Source organism: Lipotes vexillifer, unplaced genomic scaffold (assembly GCF_000442215.2).
Source record: "Lipotes vexillifer unplaced genomic scaffold, Lipotes_vexillifer_v1.1 scaffold573, whole genome shotgun sequence".
In the NCBI taxonomy this organism is placed as follows: domain Eukaryota; kingdom Metazoa; phylum Chordata; class Mammalia; order Artiodactyla; family Lipotidae; genus Lipotes; species Lipotes vexillifer.
Genome location: NW_006796432.1, coordinates 1,967,860 through 1,991,289, shown reverse-complemented (window position 1 = coordinate 1,991,289; position 23,430 = coordinate 1,967,860). Strand labels below are relative to the sequence as shown.

The 23,430-nt window shown below is 41.5% G+C and overlaps 1 protein-coding gene and 1 non-coding gene across 3 annotated transcripts; both read left to right on the top strand.

Moving 5' to 3' along the window:
* The first annotated feature begins 1,842 nt into the window (after window positions 1-1,842).
* TRNAE-UUC (transfer RNA glutamic acid (anticodon UUC)) lies at window positions 1,843-1,914 on the top strand. Its single transcript has one exon. It is a non-coding gene; the product is annotated as a tRNA-Glu (tRNA).
* Window positions 1,915-11,207: 9,293 nt separating this feature from the next.
* On the top strand, window positions 11,208-19,096 carry ERP29 (endoplasmic reticulum protein 29). 2 transcript variants are annotated; one of them, XM_007468591.1, is made up of 3 exons: window positions 11,208-11,480; window positions 16,243-16,381; window positions 18,276-19,096. In XM_007468591.1, exons 1-3 carry the CDS (start codon window positions 11,337-11,339, stop codon window positions 18,776-18,778), a joined length of 786 nt encoding a protein of 261 aa, XP_007468653.1. In that variant the 5' UTR covers window positions 11,208-11,336; the 3' UTR covers window positions 18,779-19,096. The 2 variants fall into 2 exon arrangements, with proteins under 2 accessions (XP_007468653.1, XP_007468654.1); XM_007468592.1 differs by lacking the exon at window positions 16,243-16,381 and having other exon boundaries at window positions 11,337-11,480; window positions 18,276-18,293.
* Window positions 19,097-23,430: the final 4,334 nt, after the last annotated feature.

Here is a 23,430-nt window from a genome sequence, read left to right as displayed (position 1 = left end):
TAGCTCCCCGACCAGGGATCAAACCTGGGCCCTGGCAGTGAAAGCATCAAACCCTAACCACTGGACCGCAAGGGAATTCCCGGGCAAAGGTTTTAAATTAGAGATTTCTCCCCAAAATAATACGAATAACTAATACACATGAAAAGATGATCAACATCATAAGCCACCAGGGAAATACAAATTAAAATCACGAGATGACATTTCACACCTACTAGGATGGCTATAATAAAATGACAATAGCAAGTGAATGTTGAGAAATAGAAAACCTCATACACTGCTGTGGAAATATAACATATTGCAGCCACTGGTCAGGGAACTAAGATCCCACATGCTGTGGGGCAACTAAGTCCATGCGCCACAACTACTGAGCTTGTGCACCTCAATTACAGAGCCCACGTGCTCTGGAGCCTGCGCCACAACTAGAGAAGAGAAAACCCGCACACCACAACTCGAGAGAAGCCAGCGCGCCGCAACAAACAGCTCACACGTCGCAATGAGCGCCACGACGAAAGATCCCACATGCTGCAAGGAAGATCCCATGTACCGCAACAAAGATCCAACGCAGCCAAATAAATAAATTAATTAATTAAAAAAAAATGTCCCAAACAGGCAAATTTACAGTGACCGAAAGTGGATTAGTGTTGCCTAGAGCTAGAAAGGTAGTTTGGGAGGGAATGGGGAGTGACTGCTAATGGGCACAGGCTTTCTTTTTAGGATGATAAAAATATTCTAAAATTAGATAATGGTGCTGGTTGTACAATTCTATGAATATACCAGAAACCACTGAATTGTAGACTTTAAAAGGATGAATTGTACAGTACGTAAATTATATCTTAATAAAGCTGTTATCCAAAAAAATGAAGTTTGGGACAAAAGCAAGGAAGGATATATCCCATTGCTGAAACTCATGGTATAATGATTAATGGATAACATGTTTCTGTCTCTCCTACTGAAAAGAATAATATTTAGAATAAAAAGTGTAAAACATTGTAAGAGGGAACTGAAGATAAAGATTGTAAGAGAGCACCTGACTGCTCTAAATGAATGCAGCACTCCTGGCATGAAACAATTACACTCCAGGGCTTTGGTAAAACTTGCAGGTTAACCCAATAAACCATTGAATGAAATTTGAGAGTTCATGTAAAACTGGAAAAATTGCTAGAAATTGTAGAAATTGCTAGAAGTTGTAGAAATTGTAGAAAGCTGTTGATAACTAAAAATTTTTTATAAGAAGAAAGGATAGTAGAATCTGCAAAGATCTTAGTATTTATCTCAGACAAGATTCTAGAATGAACTATCCAAAAGATGTATTTTTATCAATTTATTTATTTATCTTTGGCTACATTGGGTCTTTGTTGTTGGGTCTTACTTGCTGCACACGGGCTTTCTCTAGTTGTGGCAAGTGGGGGCTACTCTTCGATGCGGTGTACAGGTTTCTCATTGTGGTGGCTTCTCTTGTTGCAGAGGTTGGGCTCTAGGCACATGGGCTTCAGAAGTTGTGGCACGTGGGCTCAGTAGTTGTGGCTCACGGGCTCTAGAGCTCAACAGTTGTGGCACACGGGCTTAGTTGCTCCACAGCATTTCAGATCTTCCTGGACCAGGGCTCAAACCCGTGTCCCCTGCATTGGCAGGCAGATTCTTAACCACTGTGCCACCAGGGAAGTCCCAAGATGTGTTTTAAAGAATTAGAAAAAAGTAACCATTAATTCAACATGGATTTATAAAAAAAAAAATCATGCCAGACTAACCCCATTCTCTTTTTAGACACAGTGTATATGGTATTTTGACAAAACATTTTGTGAGAAATTTCATGATATAAAAATAAGAAAATATATTGGGAATTCCCTGGTGGTCCAGTGGTTAGGACTCAGCACTTTCACTACTGGGGCCTGGATTCGATTCCTGGTCAGGGAACTAGGATCCCGTAGGCCGAGCAGTGTGGCCAAAAGAAAAAAAGAAAGAAAGAAAAGAAAAGAAAATGTAGACCAAGTAGAAGCACAATTAAGGGCATTTCTAAATAAACCTAAGGTAGTGCTAAGTAATTGATAAATATCAACTTAAAAATGGCTTCTAAAAAAAAAAATGGCTTCTACTGGAGTGAACCAGAATTCTGACTTGACACTGTTCTGTAAAACATTTTCATCAATAACTTGAAAGAAAATACAGTGAGCATATTTATCAAATATGTGTGTGTTACTTATCTATTGCATCATAACAAATGTCCACAAATTTAGCAGTTTAAAACACATGTATTATCTCACAGCGTCTGTGAGTTAGGAGTTCAAGAATAGCTTAGTTGGGTCTTCTGCTTCAGTGTTTCTCACAAGGTTATGACCAAGATGTTGACCAGGGCTGGGTCTCGTCTGAAGGCTCAAATGGAGAAGGATCTGCTTCCAAGTTCATACAGTTGTTGGCCTAATTCAGTTCCTTGAGGGCTGTGGGCCTGAGGGCCTCAGTTCCTAACTAACTCTTGGTGCAAGGCTACACTCAGTTCTTTGCCATGTGAACTTCCACAAGATGCCCTCCGAGCGACATGGAAGTCTCAATCTTATGTAAGCAAATGACTGAAGTGACATCCCATCACCTTTCCTGTATTCTATTCATCACAGATCTCGTCAACACTCAAGGGGAGAGGATTACACAACAGTGTGAATACCAAGAGGCAGGCATCATTGGGGGCTATCTTAGTGACTGCCCACCACTGTGTGTTTATCCAACAGGTCAAATACTTTTCCAATTCAGATAATTTGCAATAGCTCTTCCTTCTCTGGAATGCTCTTCCCCCAGATAATCACATGACTAGCTCCTTCTCATCCTTCAAGCATCAGGTCAAATGTCATCACCTCAGAGATGTAACATTTATTTAAATTCCAAAATATCTTGTTTGTTTGTGTGCCTATTTCTCCTTACTAGACTGTAACTTCCTTGGGGCCAGGCAACTTATCTGTCTCATTAACCTCAATATCTCTAGTGCCTAAAAGTGACTAAAATAGGCATTCAGTATTTATTGAATGAATGTACCAAAGTTGTGAGGGATAGATCTTATACTTTAGAATAATAAGTTTTATTTAATAATATAATAATATAAAAGTTAATAGAAATAAATGCAAGTATACTGCACTTGGGTCTAAAATATCAACTGGACAGAGATAAGGATGAAATGGTAACCTAATCTCATTTACCATCACATCAAAAAGAATAAAATACCTAGGAATAAACCTATCTAAGGAGGCAAATGACTGGTACTCTGAAAACTAAAAGACACTGATGAAAGAAATTAAAGATGACAGAAACAGATGGAAAGTTGTACCATGTTCTTGGATTGCAGGAATCAATATTGTTAAAATATGCATACTACCACGGCAATCTACAGATTCAGTGCAATCCCTATCCAATTACCAATGGCATTTTTCACAGAACTAAAACAAATTTTTTTTAAATTTGTATGGAAATACAAAAGACCCTGAATAGCCAAAACAATCTTGACAAAGAAAAACTAAGCTGGAGGAATCATGCTCCCTGACTTCAGACTATATTATAAAGCTACCGTCATCAAAACAATATGGAACAAAAAAGACTGATCAATGGAACAGGACACAAAGACCAGAAATAAACACACGCACTTATGGTCAATTAATCTATGAGAAAGGAGGCAAGAATATACAATGGAGAAAAGACAGTTTCTTCAATAAGTGGTGTTGGGAAAACTGGACAGCTACATGTAAATCAATGAAATTAGAACATTCTCTAACACCATATACAAAAGTAAATTCAAAATGGATTAAAGACCTAAATGTAAGACTAGATGCTACAAATGCTGGAGACAGTGTGGAGAAAAAGGAATCTTCCTACACTGTTGGTGGGAATGTAAATTGGTGCAGCCACTATGGGGAACAGTATGGAGGTTCCTTAAAAAGCTAAAAATAGAGTTACCATATGATATAGGAATTCCACTCCTGGGCACATATCCAGAGAAAACTCTAATTCGAAAAGATACATGTACCACAATGTTCATAGCAGTGCTGTTTACAATAGCCAAGACATGGAAGCAACCTAAATGTTCATCAAGGGATGAATTGATAAAGAAGATGTGGTATATGTACACAATGGAGTATTACTCAGCCATAAAAAAGAATGAAATAATGCCATTTGCAGCAACATAGATGGACCTAGAGACTATCACGCTAAGTGAAGTCAGACAAAGACAAATATATGATACCACTTATATATGAAATCTCAAAAAATGATACAGGGACTTCCCTGGTGGTCCAGTGGTTAAGACTCCATGCATCCACTGCAGGGGGCACGGGTTTAATCCCTGGTCGGGGACTAAGATCCCACATAACGTGATGTGCAGCCAAGAAAAAAAAAAAAAAAAAGACACAAATGAACTTATTTACAAAACAGAATTACACAGACATAGAAAACAAATTTATGGTTACCAAAGTAGAGAGAGGGGAGAGGGATAAATTAGGAGTTTGGGATTAACATATACACACTACTAGATATAAAATAGGTAAACAACAAGGCCCTACTGTATAGCACAGGGAACTATATTTAATATCCTGTAATAATCTATAATGGGAAAGAATCTGAAAAAGAACCACTTTGTTGTACACCTGAAACTAACACAACATTGTAAATCAACTATACTTCAATAAGAAAAGAGAGCAAAATTTTTTAGAAAAGAAAAAGTTAGCAACATTTTACTTTAAAAATCTAGAGTCATTCTATCCAATAAATATGTAATGTGAGCCATATACGTAACTTAAAAGTTTCTAAAAAACTTTTAAAAAAGTAAAAAGAAACAGGTAAAATTAATTTTAATAATAAATTTTATTAACCCAAATATTAAAAATTTTGTCATTTCAACATATAATCAATATAAAAATCACTGCAATATTTCACTTTCTTAATTTTGTACTTTGTAATTCAGGGTGTATTTTACACTTATGTCTCAATTCCGGTTAGCCACATTTCATGAGCTCAGTAGCTACATGTAAATTTACTTTACTTACTTACTTACTTATTTATTTATTTCTGCATTGGGTCTTCGTTTCTGTGCACAGGCCTCCTCTAGTTGTGGCGAGCGGGGGCTACTCTTCGTTGCGGTGCGCAGGCTTCTCATTGTGGCAGCTTCTTTTGTGGCAGAGCACAGGCTCTAGGCCCATGGGCTTCAGTAGTTGTGGCACGTGGGCTCAGTAATTGTGGCTCACAGGCTCTAGAGCGCAGGCTCAGTAGTTGTGGCACACGGGCTTAGCTGCTCCGCGGCAGCTAAGATCCTGGGAAGATCCTGGGATCTTCCTGGACCACGGCTTGACCCATGTCCACTGCATTGGCAGGCAGGTTCTTAACCACTGCACAACCAGGAAAGTCCTACATGTAATATTATAAGTGGCATTTTTATTTACAACTAGATTGTAGAGGCTCTTGCATTTGAATTTTATACTGCAGAGGTGCCATTATAAACTTCTGAGCAAATAAATGACATGACATAATTACCATATAACTAGTCCTTCGTGAGTATGTAGTATATGCCACGCCCTATTCTAAATGCTTCCTATACATTAATTTAATCCATTCACAATTCTATGAAGTATTATTATTATCCTTTTACATGATACTATCACGAGTAACATGTTGGCAGTGTTCAGGATAGATTAAAAAGGGAAGAGACTGGCAAGAATTAAGTTATTTTTATTTACTTATTTACATCCCACTTTGACCTAGATAATATTTCAGGTGGCTTATGACAGTGCATAAGATAAGACAAAACAACATGAATTGAACATGGGACAAAAGAAGAAAGAAAAACATCTCTGCTGAAATGATCTGATCCCTGGATGTTAAAATCTCTATGCATTTTTTAATGTTACTTTATTGAAAAAACAATATTGAAATAAGAGAAATCTAAAGTAAAAAGTTTGCTGCAATCTCATCTAGTCAAAACGAGTTTTACTTTCGTTACTTTAAGTCTTTGTCCTTATGCATATTCAATTTTTACATGTTTGTAGTAATTCTATAGCTAGTATTTTATATTCTACGTTTTTGCTCAACATTATTCCATAATAACCTTTTTTCCTTTTGTTAGAGTCTTATTTTCTTTCTCTCCACTCCCCTGAACTGTAACCAATGCAAAAAGCCTGGTATATTTCTCTACATCATTCTCTATTCTCATTAAAATATATCCATATATATATATATATTTCTATCCACACACACACACACACACACACACACACACACACACATACAGAGGTTGTTGCAGTGGTATGGTAGGTTTTTTAAAATGGGATCATATATTTCTGTATACATTGCTGTTCTCACCTGTTATTTCATGGATATCTCTCCACTTTAATATAAATAGTTCTAATCAATTTTGATAGCTGTACAGTATTCCACATAAGATAATTTATCCAACAATTCCTCTCATGATGGACATGTAGGCTGTTTTCAGGTTTTGTTTTTAATTTCCTTTATTTATTTTTCATTCTGCAAACAATTCTGTGGTAAACATCCCTACAACCCCGCATATATAATCTCCTTCTTTGCTGATGTTTTTATTACTAAAAGACAGATTCCAGAATGGAATTCTTTTTGTTCCTCAAATATTTCAAGCTCTTTTTCATTCTGTATTATTTTATTGGTCACACCATGCAGCTTGGGGGATCTTAGTTCCCCCATTACAGATCGAATCCAGGCCCCCAGCAGTGGAACCACAGAGTCCTAACCACTGGACCGCCAGGGAATTCCCTCTTTCTCATTCTAGAACCTTTGCACATACTAGGTTTTTTCCCTAAAATGCTTCCTAACACATAGTAATGTGTAATTTAAATTTATTTATATAATTATTTAATGTTTGTTTCATCAATCAAGGGTAAGTTCCTTGAGAGCTGAATCCCATTCATGCTTTAGGTCTTATATCAGCTCAAATATAATTGCTTGTAGAGGTTTTCCATGCACCTCAACGCAAATTAATTCCCCCCATCATATTCTTTCATAAGCCCTCAACTTTTCTTTCTTAGAAATCATCACAATTTGTAATTATATATTTATTTGTATACTTATTTAATGTTGGTCTCTCCTCTAGGACTGCAGGGAGCACATCTATTTTGTTCACCAGTGTAACCCTTGCCTCCAGAAGAGAGTGTGGTGTGTAAAAGATGTTCAGTAAATAGTTATTAAATATTGAAAGCTTCTTGGGACTTCCCTGGTGGCCCAGTGGTTAAGAATCTGCCTTCCAATGCAGGGGACACAAGTTCGATCTGTGCTTGGGGAACTAAGATCCCACATGCCATGGGGCAACTAAGCCCGCTCACCGCCAACTACCGAGCCTGCGTGCTCTAGAGCCCGCATGCCACAACCAGAGAGCCTGAGCACTCTGAAGCCCACACGCCAGAACTAATGAGAAGCCCACAGGCGGCGATGAAGAGCCCGCATGCTGCAACGGAAGACCCCACATGCTGCAACTGAGACCCAATGCAGCCAAATAAATAAATAAATAAAATATATTTTTTTAATTGGTATGATGTGAATAATCCTGCTATTAAAAAAAATATTGAAAGCTTCTTAAAGGAGGATGGGGCTTGGAGAAAATCATACTGTTGAGTAAATTTTCCTTCTATAACAATTTTTTTAATGTGAAATCTGCTTTAAGTGTTCATTAAGACATCTATGTCAAAAAAACTAGTGTTAATATCACCAAAACCTTGCAGGGTAAAAGCAATTAGCTCTAAGGGATGGGACAGCTCCAAAGTACAATATGTGATCTAAGAAGGGAATGCAGAAAGGACCAACGGAATTTTGAGAGACAGCTATGGAATAGTTCCTCTTTCATTGACTTGATTCATTTATTCACTGTACAAGAATGTACTGAGCATCTACCATGTGCCAGACACTGTTCTAGGTGCTGGGGATATAACAGTGAACCAAAAAGACAAAACAAAAATAAAAACAAAAACAAACCCATCCCTCACGGGAAACAGATACTTAGAAAAATAAGCAGGGACTTCCTTAAGTGGTCCAGTGGTTAAGAATCCACCTTCCAATGCAGTGGACGCAGGTTCAATCCCTGGTCGGGGAACTAAGATCCCACATGCCGTGGTGCAACTAAGCCCATGCGCTCTGGAGCCCGTGCACCACAGCTAGAGAGCCCATGCGCCAAAACTACTGACCCGCATGCCCTGGAGCCCACAGCCCACAACTAGAGAGAAGCCCGCACGCCGCACCGAAGAACCCACGTACAGCCATGAAAGATCCTGTGTGCCACAACTAAGACCCAATGCAGCCAAATTAATTAATTAATTAATCAATTTTTAAAAAGAAAATAAGCAAATTATACAGTATGTTAAGCTGAAGAGTGCTATGAACAGAGAGAAGGGAGATGGAAAGCAGGAAGGTATCAGGGAGGAGCGATTTTTTTTTAAGTATGGTCAGGGTAGATCTTAGGAAGCTGACATTGGGTCAAAGACTTGAAGGAAACGAAGGAGCCGGCCATATGAATATTTTGAAGAAAAGTGTTCTAGAGGGAGAAAGCCAGCACAAAGGCTCTGAGGCAGGAACGTGCCTTCTGTATATGAGAAATAAAAGATGTCAGTGCGACTGGGGGCTCACCAGCTTGATGATGTTAGAAAAAAAGATGGGAGAATTTATGTATTAGTTGTCTTAGCAGACCATGCCATTTTCCTTCTCCCTTACTCCAGTTGCTACATTGAGTCATATGCACACTCAAGTAACATGCCTTGCCACTTGAGTCATATGCACACTCAAGTAACATGCCTTGCCACCTCCTCCTTCCTACCTCACCCAGGGTGAGCCTTTTGATTTTCCACAACAGAGTCAACTGTGGGATTTTATGACTTCCTAAATATGGAGAGTTATACTTGGCTTATTTGTGTAGATTGTTGTTGTCAAGGTCCTGAAGCCAAGAATCTAATTATACCATGAGGTAACTGACTGGGACCAGGGCACTATTAAAAGGCAGCATTAAGACAATTACTGCACTTTTGCAATTCATAACAAAAGTACCAATATTTCCCTTCCCTCTCCAACCAATCCACTTCTTGCACTTTTCTCAAAACATACTTCTAAACTAATCATGACTAAAAAGTCACTCCTGATCAATCACAGTAACTACTGTAGATGTGCTCAATGCATTTATACACTCAGAAGTGGATAATAGCTCCTTATTGACTACAGGACAAAATAGCAATTTCCTAATTTGATTTTCAAGATTCTCCCCTACCTGGGCTTAAAACTGTCTTACTATCTACTGTTTTGAGAACTCCCTCAAGCAAGCCGGTCATTCCCCAAAACATCATGCTCATTTCCACTTCTGCTCTTTTTTCACTTGTTCTCCACCTAAAATGTTCTCCGTTTCCACCTCCTACATGAAGCCTTCTTTAACCACCTTAGCTCACAGTAATTATCCCTTCTTCTAACTTCTATTCATTTATCTATGTGGTGCATTTTCTTTAATAATTTATTAGGGCAAACTCAAAATAAATTTTTCTGAACCTTCCCAACACACACACACACTGGACTCTCTCAAAATTTCTATCTAAACTGGCTGCCCAAGATTGGCTATTATCTTTGATGACTACTTTATACATACATACATACCTACATACACATTTATTGGACACATGCAATGGTTAACTTGGTGCTAAGCCCCTTATAATGTATTATATAATTTATTCTCTTACCAGCATATCCATTTGTTCAAGTCTTGTGGATTCTACCCTATAAAAGTTTCTCAATTCCAACCTCACCTTTTCATCTATTAGGTCCTATTACAGGACCTTAATCTCTCCCACCAAGACTACTGCAGTGAACCTCCCTGACCTCAGCTTTCTCCATTCCAGGGCATCCCCTTTATTCCCGAGTGTGACAGCAAATCTAACGTCACTCTCCTAGCTACAGCCTCTGGTGGCTCCAAACGCTTTAGCTTGATAAGACCCTTTACAACGTGCCCATTTACCTTTACAGATTCATCATGCTTTCCCCCTTGCTAGAAATATCCTTTGGTGTTTGCCCTGCAAACACCTCCTCTTCTTTCAAGATCCAGTTCAAAAGTCATCTCCCGTCTATAACTTTCCCTGACATTCCTGAACAGGGCTGACTGAATCTCCATTTGTGCTTTCACGAAACTGTAATATAGTCTTATTTTCTACCGATTACACTGTAATGGTTATATTGCTATTCCCACGTCTCCTTCCACCACTGAGTTTGTTCAATACACTGCTATCTCTTTCCTCTTGATTCTGTATTCCCGCAGGCAAAAACCAGGACCTGGTGTAAACTATCCTGAACAAACACCTGTTGAAGAGAATTACTAGGATTTTAAAAAAATATATCTTCAGGGCTTCCCTGGTGGCGCAGTGGTTGGGAGACTGCCTGCCAATGCAGGGGACGCGGGTTCGTGCCCCGGTCCGGGAGGATCCCACGTGCCGCGGGGCGGCTGGGCCCGTGAGCCATGGCCGCTGGGCCTGCGCGTCCGGACCCTGTGCTCCGCGGCGGGAAAGGCCGCAGCGGTGAGAGGCCCGCGTACTAAAAAAAAAAAAATATATATATATATATATCTTCAGAGAGCCCAGGACACAGCTCGATGGGTACTCAGCTTTCAGGGAAGCCTGTTTTTATAGGAGCCTGGAGCCTCCCTGGTGAGGCACTCACCACAGAGTAGGTCTCATATCGGACTGGGAAGCGGCAGGAGTCGCTCTGACCGCCATACTGACGAATAGCTGAGTCTCACTTACCAACTCGGGTCGTGGCTAAGGGAGGGAGAGGAGTATGACTGAGGGGTAGTAGCACCGTCAGACTGACAGACTAACCGAAGGTAGCAACAGGTCCCAACCGACTGCCTGACGGACAAAAGGCAGGAAGAAATGACAGCTGGCCCCGTCATCTTCGAAAAAGAGAATAGCCATCTTAGAGCTGCAAGGACGCCGAGCACGCGCTTCACGCCGCGGCTCACGCGGAGGAGGACGGGAAAAGAGCAGGCTGGTAGCAAGCCTCGCTGAGTGCGCGTGCGCGTGCTCGGCAGTCTCTCCTTCCTCCTCTTCCTCCTCCCCTCCCCCAGCCTCCCCGGCACTGCCGTCCAACCCCCACACTGCCACGCGGCCAGGCCCGCTCTCCCTAGGCCTGCTGGGGCTTCGCCGAGTGCGCACGCGCGGCAGCTCCATTTTCCCCGTCCCTCACGTGGCTTCTCCCCCTCACCACGCAGGCCTGGCTGTACACGTGAGCGCACCCGGGCCCGCCTTCCTAGCCACGTGACTCCCGGCTCCGCGCTTGCTCCACTACAGCCTTCCTATCTCTTACTGCCAGAATCCGGCGTTATGGCTGCCGCCGTTCCCCGCGCCGCTTCTCTCTCCCAATTGTTTCCCCTTCTCATGTTCCTCCTGCTCCTCTCTGCTCCGCAAGGCGGCAGCGGCCTGCACACCAAGGGCGCCCTTCCCCTGGATACAATCACTTTCTACAAGGTAACGGGGCGGGGGACATCGCGCACAGGTGCAGCCAGACTGCCCAGGGGAGCACGCACCCGTGAGGGACACAGGAGACAGCTGGCAGGAGGTGGTCTGTAGCGACAATCCCGTGACTTCCCACCGTCCTGTAGGACTATGGAATCTGGGCCGAGGCCGTATCATGACCATGGAGCATACATGTACCAGGGTCCTCGCGCACCTTTGCAGTATTTGCACTTGCTTCCTCTTTTGCAAGAGAACTGCAGAGGTGCAGCCGAGGGAGCCGGGTGCCTCTTCCTGTCGCATATGGGAAGAGGGCGGTGCCGGGCGAGATCCAATCCTCAAATCCCAAGTAGGAGACTCGGAGGGCGGTACTAGGCGGACGCCACCCGTCTGTGGTGGGGCAAGGTTGGAAACGCGGCTCGTTAGCCTGCGTTTCAGCGCCCCTCTCCCTTTGGCTTGGATTGCAGCCACTGTCCAGATATTCTGCGTCTCCTTAAAAAGTGCTAGGGTTAAGAATAAGCTTCGGTTCAACCACCCTACAGTGAGTGTCTTGGGCCTGGTGACAAATCAAATCGGGTCGAGACATGGAAGGAAGGATTCGCCTCTACCCCCGCCTTCATATTTACAGAATTGGGGTCTTGGCCTCGGTAAATGGACGTTGGAAATATTGAAGGCTGAATGCAGTCCCAATCCCTTAATTTTACACCCACTGGCACCTTTTTAACTTCGCCTATGAGATGGGCAAGCTAAGTGTTGAGATTTGATTTTCTTAATTTGTACCCACTGCTGGGAAGTGAACCAAGAAGTGGAGCTCTAAATCTCTAAATCTATCTCAAGTGGTTTAACTCTTCGTATTTTCAAAAGGGTTCCTTGTGGAGTTGGCACTTGTGGCTCATTGAATGCAAAGTTTCAAGAATTTAAAACTTTGCTGGTTGTCAGGCACACACCCCACAGCACCCTTTGCTTTAGGGGGCTTTCCTAGCAAAGTGACACCCCTACCACCCAAACATGGATATGGGGTAACATCACAGACCAAATGTGACTTAGAGGGAAACTGCATCGTAACAGTAGTAGTATTTCCTAATCAATTGGTGTGCCTCCATTTTTACAGCTACCACCCTAGTCTAGGCTATGGTTATGTAAGCCTCCTCACTAGCCTCCCTGTTTTCACTCTGGAGCCTCTCAGTCCAGTAGCCTAAGTCCTACATGATCTGACCCTTGCTTCCCTCTCCTTTCATCTCCTAATCATTCTCCTCTTTGTGCCCTCTGTTCCAACTACATATGCCGTGCCCTCTGTCCTTTGGCTGTTCCTAGCTCATTACTGCCTTAGGCCCTTTGTACTGGCAGTTGCCCAGTCTTTGAAAGGCTGGTTGCTCCTCGTCGTTCAGGCTTGGGTTAAATGTTACCTTCTCAGATTTCCCCCTCCCCCAGTCTAAAGTGCCAGTCACATTACCCTGTTTGATTTCTCTGTAGAGCACTCATCACTGATTTTTTTTTCTTGTCTAGTGTATTGTGTCCCACACTAGGATATTATATGCTTGTGAAGAACTACCTTGTATATCTTGTTCACTGATCATCTGCACAACCTAGTAGGTTACCTGTTACATAGAAGATGCTCAATAATAATTTGTCGAGTGAATGAACAAATGTTTTCTCCAGTCCCTTTCTAAATCTCACTCTCTTCCATCACTATTGAACAAAAGGGGAGCTTCCTAGGGTTACCATATCCAGGAGACTTGTTCTGTGCTTTGCCTTTCAGTGATTTCCAGTGTCTTTTTTTGTTTCTTGCCCTTTACCATCACTAAAAATGAGAAACCCTGTCTGTTTTCTTTACTGCTGTGTTCACTTAGAACAGTGCCTGGCACATGTTAGGTCCTCACTACCTTTTTATTGAATGAATGAATGAATAATGAATTCATCTATACATTGAAGAAGCAAGTCAACTAAATGTAGGTTATGGTGGAGCTGATTGCTCAAGGATGAAGAAAGGAGAGACTTCTATTTCTTTCTCTTTTTTTGGCTGCACTGTGCCACATGTGGGATCTTAGTTCCCTGACCAGGGATCGAACCTGTGCCCGCTACATTGGAAGCACGGAGTCTTAACCACTGGATCACCAGGAAAATCCTGAGAGAGATTTCTAAAGTAGTTAACAGGTACAGGTTGAGTAAAAGAACAAGAAAAAATTAGCTGTGCAAATGTTTGCCATTCAAAACCATTCTGCTGATGGCTAAGAATGGTGAAAATAAAAGATGAAGGCCTCTCAATTCTATTTCAATGTTACACCACTGTATGATTATTAATATTATTCCATAATATAAATGTAGGCCCCTTGAAGTTAGGTTTTCATGTGTTCTTTTATAAAATTTTCTCCCTGGGGGCTTCCCTGGTGGCACAGTGGTTGAGAGTCTGCCTGCCGATGCAGAGGACACGGGTTCGTTCCTCAGTCCGGGAAGATCCCACATGCCGTGGAGCGGCTGGGCCCGTGAGCCATGGCCGCTGAGCCTGTGCATCCGGAGCCTACGGCAGAGGCCACAACAGTGAGAGGCCCGCGTACAGCAAAAAAAAAAAAAAAAAGAAAAATTTTCTCCCCGGACATGTAGCATCTGCTATCAAAGCCTGCCCTGGTTTTGTTCATTTATCAGATATTTTCGGAGCATCTGCCACATGCCAGGGCACTGTTGGGCACTAGGGATAATACAGCAGAAAACAGGTCAGAGACGGTCCTTATTCTCATAAATTATATTTTAGTGGAGAGGACCGACAACAAGCAGATAAGGATTTCAGAGAGGGATTAATTCAGTGAAGAAAGTCGAGGGCAGTAGCCTGCTAGAGTATGATGGAAATGAAGCAGAATTAGATGGTATTAGTGGGGGAGGCCTCTCCGTTAGGAGAGGACATTTGAACTGAGCTTTGACAACCATGGAAAGAACCAGGGAAAGGGCACTCTAGCCAGCAGAGACAGCAAATGAAAAGGCCCTGAGTGGGAATGTTTGGTGTGTTGAACTGAAATAAGGCCAAATGGGCCAGAGGGATGTGATCTGATTTATATTTTTAAGTCTTCCCTGCTCTTAGACTCCAGAACTCAGAATTTTTGGGGTCAGTGACCACTTAAAGATTACCTGTTCTAGTCCCTTCTCCCTCTTCCCTTGTGTTCTCTGGTACTGTTAAATATTTTTTAAAACCTAAAACGAAATGGACAGCAACCCACAGTAAGAAACAAGGACTAACAAAACTGGACTGATGTCAGCTTGACTTAATTATGGCAGGGATTGCCTGTGATGAAAAATTAACCCGTAGTGATGACTTTGATTAGAAAAATTAAAAGTTGTAGGAGGAGGGGAGGCAGTACTACCAACCAGAGGCAGCTTATTAGATAAAATCTATGCATTAGGGGCTTCCCTGGTGGCACAGTGGTTGAGAGTCTACCTGCCGATGTAGGGGACACGAGTTCGTGCCCCGGTCCGGGAATATCCCACATGCCGTGGAGCGGCTGGGCCCGTGAGCCATGGTCGCTGAGCCTGTGCGTCCAGAGCCTGTGCTCCGCAACAGGAGAGGCCACAACAGTGAGAGGCCCGCGTACCGCAAAAAAAAAAAAAAAAAGTAGAGCAACTGAAAATCTATGCATTGGGTGAAACCATGAAAATGAAGTTTTAGAATTCCTCAATAAGTTAAATATAGAATTGCTATATGACCCTGCAGTTCCACTCCTAGATATATTCCCAAAAGAGATGAAAACAGGTGTTCAAACAAAAACTTGTACACAAATGTTTATAACAGCACTATTCACAAATAACCAAAAGGTGGAAACAACCCAAATGTCCATCTACTGATGAATGGGTAAACAAAGTATGATATATCCATACAATGGAATATTTATTTGGCCATAAAAAGGAATAAAATACTGATGCATGCTACAACATGAATGAATCTTGAAAACATTATGCTAAGTGAAAGAAACTAGACACAAAAGGTCATTTATTGTATGAGTCCATCAGAGAAGACAAATCCATACAGACAGAAAGCAGATTAGTGGTTTCCAGGGGCTGGGGGAAGGAGGATTGGGGAATGACTGCTTAATGGATACGTGGTTCCTTTTCGGGTAATGAAAATGTTCTGGAACTAGATATTAGTGATGGTTGTGCAACACAGTTAATGTAATAAATCCCTGTGATGTAAATTTTACCATACTTGAAATAGAAGTCTGGACCCTGACAGTTCAGGTTTTAGAGATCTAACTTCAAGGAAACTGTAGTTTAGGGAGGGGACATTGTCGCAAGCCTGGCCTCTCAGCAACTTCCTATGAGCCCTGAAATTGCAGAGTGCAAACTCTGGACTCCCTAGCAAGAGCATCCTCCATGATGCCAACCCCTTTATAGACGATTGTTTGGTTTGGGTCAGGTTTCTGGTTCATTGCCAGAGAAAGGCCCCTGGGATGATGGGCACGACAGGGGCCAACGCAAAGTGTGCTAAGGATGCGTTTCCTTAGCCTTACCAAAAGGGCCACTGGAGGAGAAGGCCTTAGTACATCTATAGCATTGTTTGTTCCAGACAGTTTGATTAGTGTGAGCAACTACTTAATGGGGTACTCAATAGTAGACACCGTCAAATTGTTAAGTGAATCAATGGGTGAATGAATGAATGAAGGTTAGTATATGAGAGCTTGTCTCCCTTGTGGGCTTGTTTTCCACTCTTTCTTAAACAGGGGTCCCTTGGGAAAGGGAATTAGCCCCAAAGGTCCTTGGGAACCCCCACTTGCTCAGCTCTGTATGCCCTCAGGTCATTCCCAAAAGCAAGTTCGTCTTGGTGAAGTTTGACACCCAGTACCCGTACGGTGAGAAGCAGGATGAGTTCAAGCGTCTGGCTGAAAACTCGGCTTCCAGCGATGATCTCTTGGTGGCAGAGGTGGGGATCTCAGGTATGGACAAGTCTGGGATGACTGAGGAGGGCAGAGGGGGAGGAAACTAGGAATTATTTCCCTACTTGTAGGGGGAATACCCAGTGCCTTTCTGTCTGAGCCACACACGAGTAGTATAAATGGGGTCGTGTCCTCTCAAGGAGACTGGTACCCACAGTAAGCTTAGCTTGAGCAGATTCTGTGACCACAGAACCTCAGCTCAGCCTTGCAGGTGCTTGAGGGGAGGGAATTCACCATCCTTCACCCTTCACCCACGCTGACATGAAACTTACTGTGAGAGTTTGGAGCTCTCCTTGCAGGGGACTGTAGTCAGAGGGGGTGCCTTGCCTCCCGGGGGACAGCGTAGTCAGTTTTTCCATCTTCATTTCAGCTCTTTTGTACCAAAACTATTGGGTTTGGGCTTTAGCTCAAATCCACCAGAGCTGCCACTAAACCAAGGGTAGCTCTCAATGATAGGGACAACTTTAATACATAGTTGCCAACATTTAGTGGTTTTTCAGTCTGTAAAGATGTACACAGACATTGCATTTTTAATCTTCACTTGAACCTCGCCTGAGAAGCGAGATGCATTATCTCCTTTTTATACTTGAGGAAAACTGAAGCTCAAGGAGCTTAAATGATTTGTCTCAGGCTGTGGGGTAGCAAGGGGTTCATTCAGAACTCCTCCTAAGTGTGTATTCTTAGGAGGAATGCAGTAGGTTCTTCCCTCTCTGCTTCCTCCCAGCTGAGATGCCACAGTTCCCTAGTGAGCTCTTGAGTCTGGTCTTGGATAGAGGTAGCTGTCACACTTCTTCAGGGCAGTTGATCAAGTTTAACTCAACTGTGAGTCCACTCCTTTGGGGCTTTAATAATATTAACAATAGCTGACATTTCTGAAATGTTTATTATGTGCCAGGCCACTGTGCTAAGTGTTTTACATGTATGTCATCCTGTGGCAACTCTGCGAAGAAAGTTTTATGATTCCCCAAGTGAAGAAACAGATGCTTAGAGTAACTTGCTCAAGATTATAAAGTGCCAGAACCCCACACTTCCTATACTACTACCCAGTAATAGGTGGTCTTGGCCATTTCTTCTTGGCCAGGTGTAAGAAAACAGTTGTAGTCCTTGGGGCTGCTGCTGCCTTTTGGGAAAGACATAGCAAATACTAACAGCTACCACATACTGAACACTTAACTCTGCCAGGTTAAGTGCACATATCCCCTCATTGGGTCCTCCCAACAGCCCTCAAGTGGTAGGGACTGAGTTCGTTACCTACCACATATTCACTAAGCTCCAGCCAGACTACACTTTGTAATCCTTAAATATACCCAGCTCATTCCTGCCTCAGAGCTTTTGCACTTGGCAGTCCTTTCTGCCTGAGACACTCTTCCCACAAATTGATGTGTCTGCTGTTAATGTGTCTTCTATGTCTCCTACATATTCAGGTCCCTCAGTTCATGTCATCTTCACAGGGAGGTCTTCCATGACCGACCAAAGTGGGCCTTCTCACCCAGTCACTGTGTCATATCACCATTTTATTTTCGTCATAGCACTAATCACTTTGGTTCATTTGTTAATTGTCTCTCTTCTCACTTTTTGAAGAGTATGAGCGCTTTGAGGTCAGAGAGCTTGATACTCTTAATCACTCTAAATCACAACTAAGTCCCCAGCACTTAGAACAGTCCCTGGCACATAGTGGGCATATAATAAATATACAGAATTCCCCTTTTTCAGATGAGGAAAATGAAATTCAGAGAGATTAAAGGATTTGACTAATGCCACATGGCTAGGAAGTAGCAGAGGAGGAATTCAAACAGCCGAGATTCTTCTTCCCCTCAGCTCAGATAGGCTTCACAGCAACCTCCTGCCATACCTTCCTCATGTCTTATTCCTCATTTCTGGTTTCTACTCACAGATTATGGTGACAAGCTGAATATGGAGCTGAGTGAGAAATACAAGCTGGACAAGGAGAACTACCCAGTCTTCTACCTCTTCCGGGATGGGGACTTTGAGAACCCAGTCCTATATAGTGGGGCAGTTAAGGTTGGAGCCATCCAGCGCTGGCTAAAGGGACATGGGGTTTACCTAGGTATGCCTGGTTGCCTGCCTGCGTATGACACCCTTGCTGGAGAGTTCATCAGGGCCTCTGGCATGGAGGCCCGCCAGGCCCTCTTGAAGCAGGGGCAGGACAACCTTGCAAGTGTGAAGGAGGCTGAGAAGAAGTGGGCCGAGCAATACCTTAAGATCATGGGAAAGATCTTAGACCAAGGTGAGGACTTCCCAGCCTTAGAGATGACCCGGATCACCAAGCTGATTGAGAAGAACAAGATGAGCGATGGGAAGAAGGAAGAGCTCCAGAAGAGCCTAAACATTTTGACTGCCTTCCAGAAGAAGGGGGCCGAGAAGCAGGAGCTATGAAAGGGCACTCCAGGGTTTTCAAGGGTTTGGTGGGGTGGGTAGGGGTAAGCTACCTGCTGGCTGTGAGACCCTCCTGGGATATAAGAGTGTGGTAGGAAAAGTGGCACTAAACCAGAAATATGAGTATGCCCAGATATTGATGCTGGTGTGACTATGCTTGGAACATCTCTGTAACCAGTCTGGTATAGCTGGAACATTTACTCAGATGGCTTGTGAAATTCCCCCTCAGAAGGAACTGGTGCTATAAAGAAGAGTGTACTGCCCAGGTTTTTGATAGATATAATTCTGATTCAATTAAAGTTTCTGTGTTTTGGTTAAAAGGACCTGAAGCCATTCAGTTTTCTTTTACAAATTATACTTTGGCCTATGACCTGCTTTCTCCTTTGAATTTATTTTTTAATCTAAGGTGGTGTGGACTCTGCTCTACCAGGGTAACAGACTACCCTGGTAACACTGGAAACTAGTCCCAGCTCAAGGCCTACCTTTATTACTTTCCACAGGTGTTCAGATTCAAATAGACTGATTGCGAGTGGTAAAAGGCATTGTCCGTTTTCTGGTCCTTAAAATTGAATGGCAGTATAGTTCTTTTTCATACTCCATGAGATACACTCAGCAAATTCTTAGTTTTACCAATATAACCTGGTAGGTTTTTTTAAGAGTTGGATTTAGACAGCTAAATGACACAATTCAGTCCAATTGGAAAGTTTTTTTAGAAAGGGATAGTTTTCCATCTAAGTCACTTTGTCAGTTAGTTATTCAATAAGTACCAACTTTTAAAAAGCAGAGTGGGAGAGCACTGTACTGACTTGCAGATCTCTTCTCAGGAGTGATGAACAATAATCTGCAATAGTAAGCTTCATGTTAACATGAAAACTTTCATATTAAACTATTTGAAAATATCAAACTGCAGCTCCTGAAATATATCTAATTGCACCCACCAAAAGAAATTTAAGTTGAGCAGAGTTGGCAAATAAAACCTCAGATTGTCTATGTTCCTCCATTTCAGCCACATTGGGTATTTTAAGATCACTGGAAACAAAAAATGCAGGAAAACCCATGTGTTTAATTGGATGGAACAAAAAAAAATTGTGCAGCTTAAGCTAACAGTTCAAATCAACTAGATAAAAGATGTTCAAACCTAAACACCTGACATAGCCAGCAAAGATACTCTTAACATTTGACAAAAGAATAACTATATATTAGGCCCAACAGTTTCAATATGTCCCCTACTCATTAATTCTAATTGAAAAACTTGTAAGATCTTTTTGTATGCTTCTCACTGGTAAACTTGCTTGAGCTGTTCTAATTTTTTCTCATCTACCTAAAACAGGGTCACTTCCAAAGAATTAAGTATTCATTGTCTTACGGAAATCAGAATAAGACAAATGACAGGTAGGGAGAGAACTAAATGCATTCAGTCCCTGAATGTGGTCTCATCGCAATTGTAAGAGAAAGAAAGAAAAGGGGCAACACGTCTACGGGTACTTCATTGGATGGGTCCATGCTGGGTATCATTATTTATAAGCCTAGGGTCTTGAGTTGAAGAAACACAGGCTATTGGACAGGACTAGATTATCATACATCAGAGGCTCTTTGAAGTATTTTTCATTAAAGATAGGCCCTCCCTGTTTCTAGTTTAGAATCTGTAGTGATTTGCATATGCCATATAAAAATCTTCCCTAACACATCAAATGGATTCCTTCCCTCTACTTCTTAGCATATAATCACTAATATTGTGGCTCAGATGCTACTAATCAGGCTGTTTAAGGGAATTTCCAGATAAACTGATCACCCTGGATCCAATATGAAGAATCCTGTGCTAAGGAACCTGCACGTTTTCTCAAATAGTGCCAAGGATAATTTTAATTTACTAATAATTCTTGGTAATTGGTGCCACACACACACACAAAATATGTATGTAGGCATTTGAATCGCTTCAGGAGAGATTGATTATTCAATAGAGAGCCAAGACAATCTGAGGATTTGAACATGGCCATCAAGATAAAGAATGTGAGATGGAGTGTGTGTATGAGGCCGGGGGAGGGGGGGACATGAGACACTCTGGATTTTAGCTCATTTCATCATTGCTTAAGAGTTTGAATCTATCCCTTAACCCCACTGGGTGGACTTAGTAGCCTTATCTGCAATAACTGCTTTTCTCATACGGAAAACAGTACATTACCTGGGACCCACTTTTACTAAGATACATGGAAGCTGAGGTTGCAAAACTGTTCCCCAAGCATAAACTACTATAGGTACCCCACAAATAATTTTTATAAGCATTTGGCTCATGGTTACTTAGCCTCCACTTGTTACTATAAAACACATGTCTGCATCAAGGCAGTGACAGCATCTCAAAAACAGGGAACATGAAAAAGTATAAACCTGAGCCCACCTTTTGGGGAAAGTCAAAAATGGCAGTGAGGTATATCCAAGTGCGCACTTTTTGTTAAAGGAAAAAGAGAATGTTGGGGTGGAGTTAATTCATAACTGAAGAAGCAGGCAAGAACTTTTTCAGGGCTCAAACAAGGGCATTTAGTATTATATGACAGAAAGGAAACTAGGAGGAAAAACAAACAGCTCCTCTTTCTACTGTGTTGTGTGTCTTAATAAATGATCTCAGCCTATGGGTTCATACACCCTTGGATAAATCATGTCATCAGCCTGCCTGAAATCCTCCAGTAACTTCCCACTAAATTTAGAAATCTCATTTCTTCCCCTGGCTACAAAATCCTGATTGCTCTAATCCCCACTCCACCTTCTATCTCAATCTGGACCCCTTTTCCGCTCCTTTCATTAAGTCCCAGGCACTTGAGCCTTTTTTTTTTTACAGTCACTGGAACATGCTCAGCAGTTTCCTGCCTTGGGGCCTTTGACTTGTATTCGCTTTTCCATGGCTGACTCTTCATCATTCAGGTCAGATGGCACCACTCAAGAGGTCCTCTTGTGACCCCACGTATCACATACCCAGACATATTTTATTAATCAGGACTTAATTACAAACATATTTATTTTTATTGTCTCTTCCCCCACTTCAGCCACTAACTAGGATATAGAGTTCATTTACCATTATATCAGCAGAGCCTAACACGGAATCTGGCACGTAGTAAATAAGTGCTCAACACATAAATGTTGAATTAATGAATGTGAGCACGCAAGGTACTTTAAACAAAATAACTAGTGGCCTTGGAATAATTTTAAATTCACGAATATTACCACCTTGCTGAGGAATATAACAATACAAAATTGAGATGACATACCATTTAAAAGGTTGTGGCTTCTAGGAATCTGAACAAAAATGAACCAGGCAGAAATGCCAACTTAAGATGAAAGTGTTTAAATAAATTAGCTCATCCATTTTAAATAGATTTGCTATGCTTCACCTAATTCTGAAGAAGGAAGAATATATACTTCCCATATTAATAAATCACAGCAAAAAAGTAGGAAGAGTTTCAATAACAAGGCTGTAGATACATTGAAACCCCTTTTTATATTAAAAGTTAGAATGAAAGACAAATCCAGATTGAACATAGTGATTGCAAAATATAATGCAATTTTGAACAATTAAAATTATGAAAATATACAAAATTGATGGGCAACACAGCTAGGCATTTGTACATTTTCCATTATGTGGAGAACACTAAAAAGTTCTCTACCTTTTATCCACATCAGATAAATGACTTAAACCAAATGTTTGCTTTGGAGAGTCTTAGGATCTCAGTAGTATAAAAAGCAGTAATTTTTCAGTCTGTAAACAGTAGTCGTGTTTTTTCTCCTTTCCTTTTTTTTTTTTTAAATATCAATTTTCCACACAAAAACAAAATAAAACAAAAAACCCACACAAACTAAAAACAGCAGCAGCAGCAGCAATGAGTTATTTGGGAATTCTCTTCAAATACCAATTACATACAATTGCTGGAGAGGGTGCTTTTTACTCATGTAAGAATATATGTGTATATATATATATATATTTTTAACTGTACACAATTTATAGTGCATGACAATTTCCAAAAGAACAGATCAATAAAAGATATTGGCCATTTCTGCATAATTTCATTCTTTTTACAATTATCTCAAAATGTAAGAGGTTGGATGTAATTGAAATGCTACATTTAGTAGGGAAATCAACATGTAACAAAGGAAGCATAACCCCAACATAACATTATCTGTCACTAAAACCAGTAGAGGACCCAGATGCCCCTAGGCAAGAGACTAGGTAGGTAGACCACTGGAGTCACACACTGTCCCTGAGGACCAAGGCCAGCCCACTGAGCACACATATGCTAGAATGATCACGGTCAGTTAATAGACTTGTTTCAAAGAACATTTCTGTTTCTATGTACAGTATTTTTGGATATTCAAAGAAACATCATTTCAAGAACACATGCCATACATACCCCCAACCTCATACACAAAGTTCCATCTAAATAGACCATAGTTTTATGAAATTATGATATTATTAAGTTAGATTCAGAATCAATCAGAATTTTTAATTCATCTTGTTCAAGGCAGTTCTTTGCTTTTGGGATGGGGTATGACAGTTGTGGCTACCAATTAACATCAAAACTGGTTTTTTTAAATTACTGGATAGACTAGGATTTCCAACAAGTCTTATTTTGACCATGTAATTCAGTAATTTTCAAAAGTTTCCC

What these genes read in the sequence shown, in the direction of transcription:
- ERP29 (XM_007468591.1), top strand. Translation starts at nt 11,337, where the DNA reads ATGGCTGCCGCCGTTCCCCGCGCCGCTTCTCTCTCCCAATTGTTTCCC. An exon ending in ATACAATCACTTTCTACAAG is followed by an intron (nt 11,481 to 16,242) that starts GTAACGGGGCGG and finishes GTATGCCCTCAG; the next exon opens with GTCATTCCCAAAAGCAAGTT. An exon ending in GGCAGAGGTGGGGATCTCAG is followed by an intron (nt 16,382 to 18,275) that starts GTATGGACAAGT and finishes TTCTACTCACAG; the next exon opens with ATTATGGTGACAAGCTGAAT.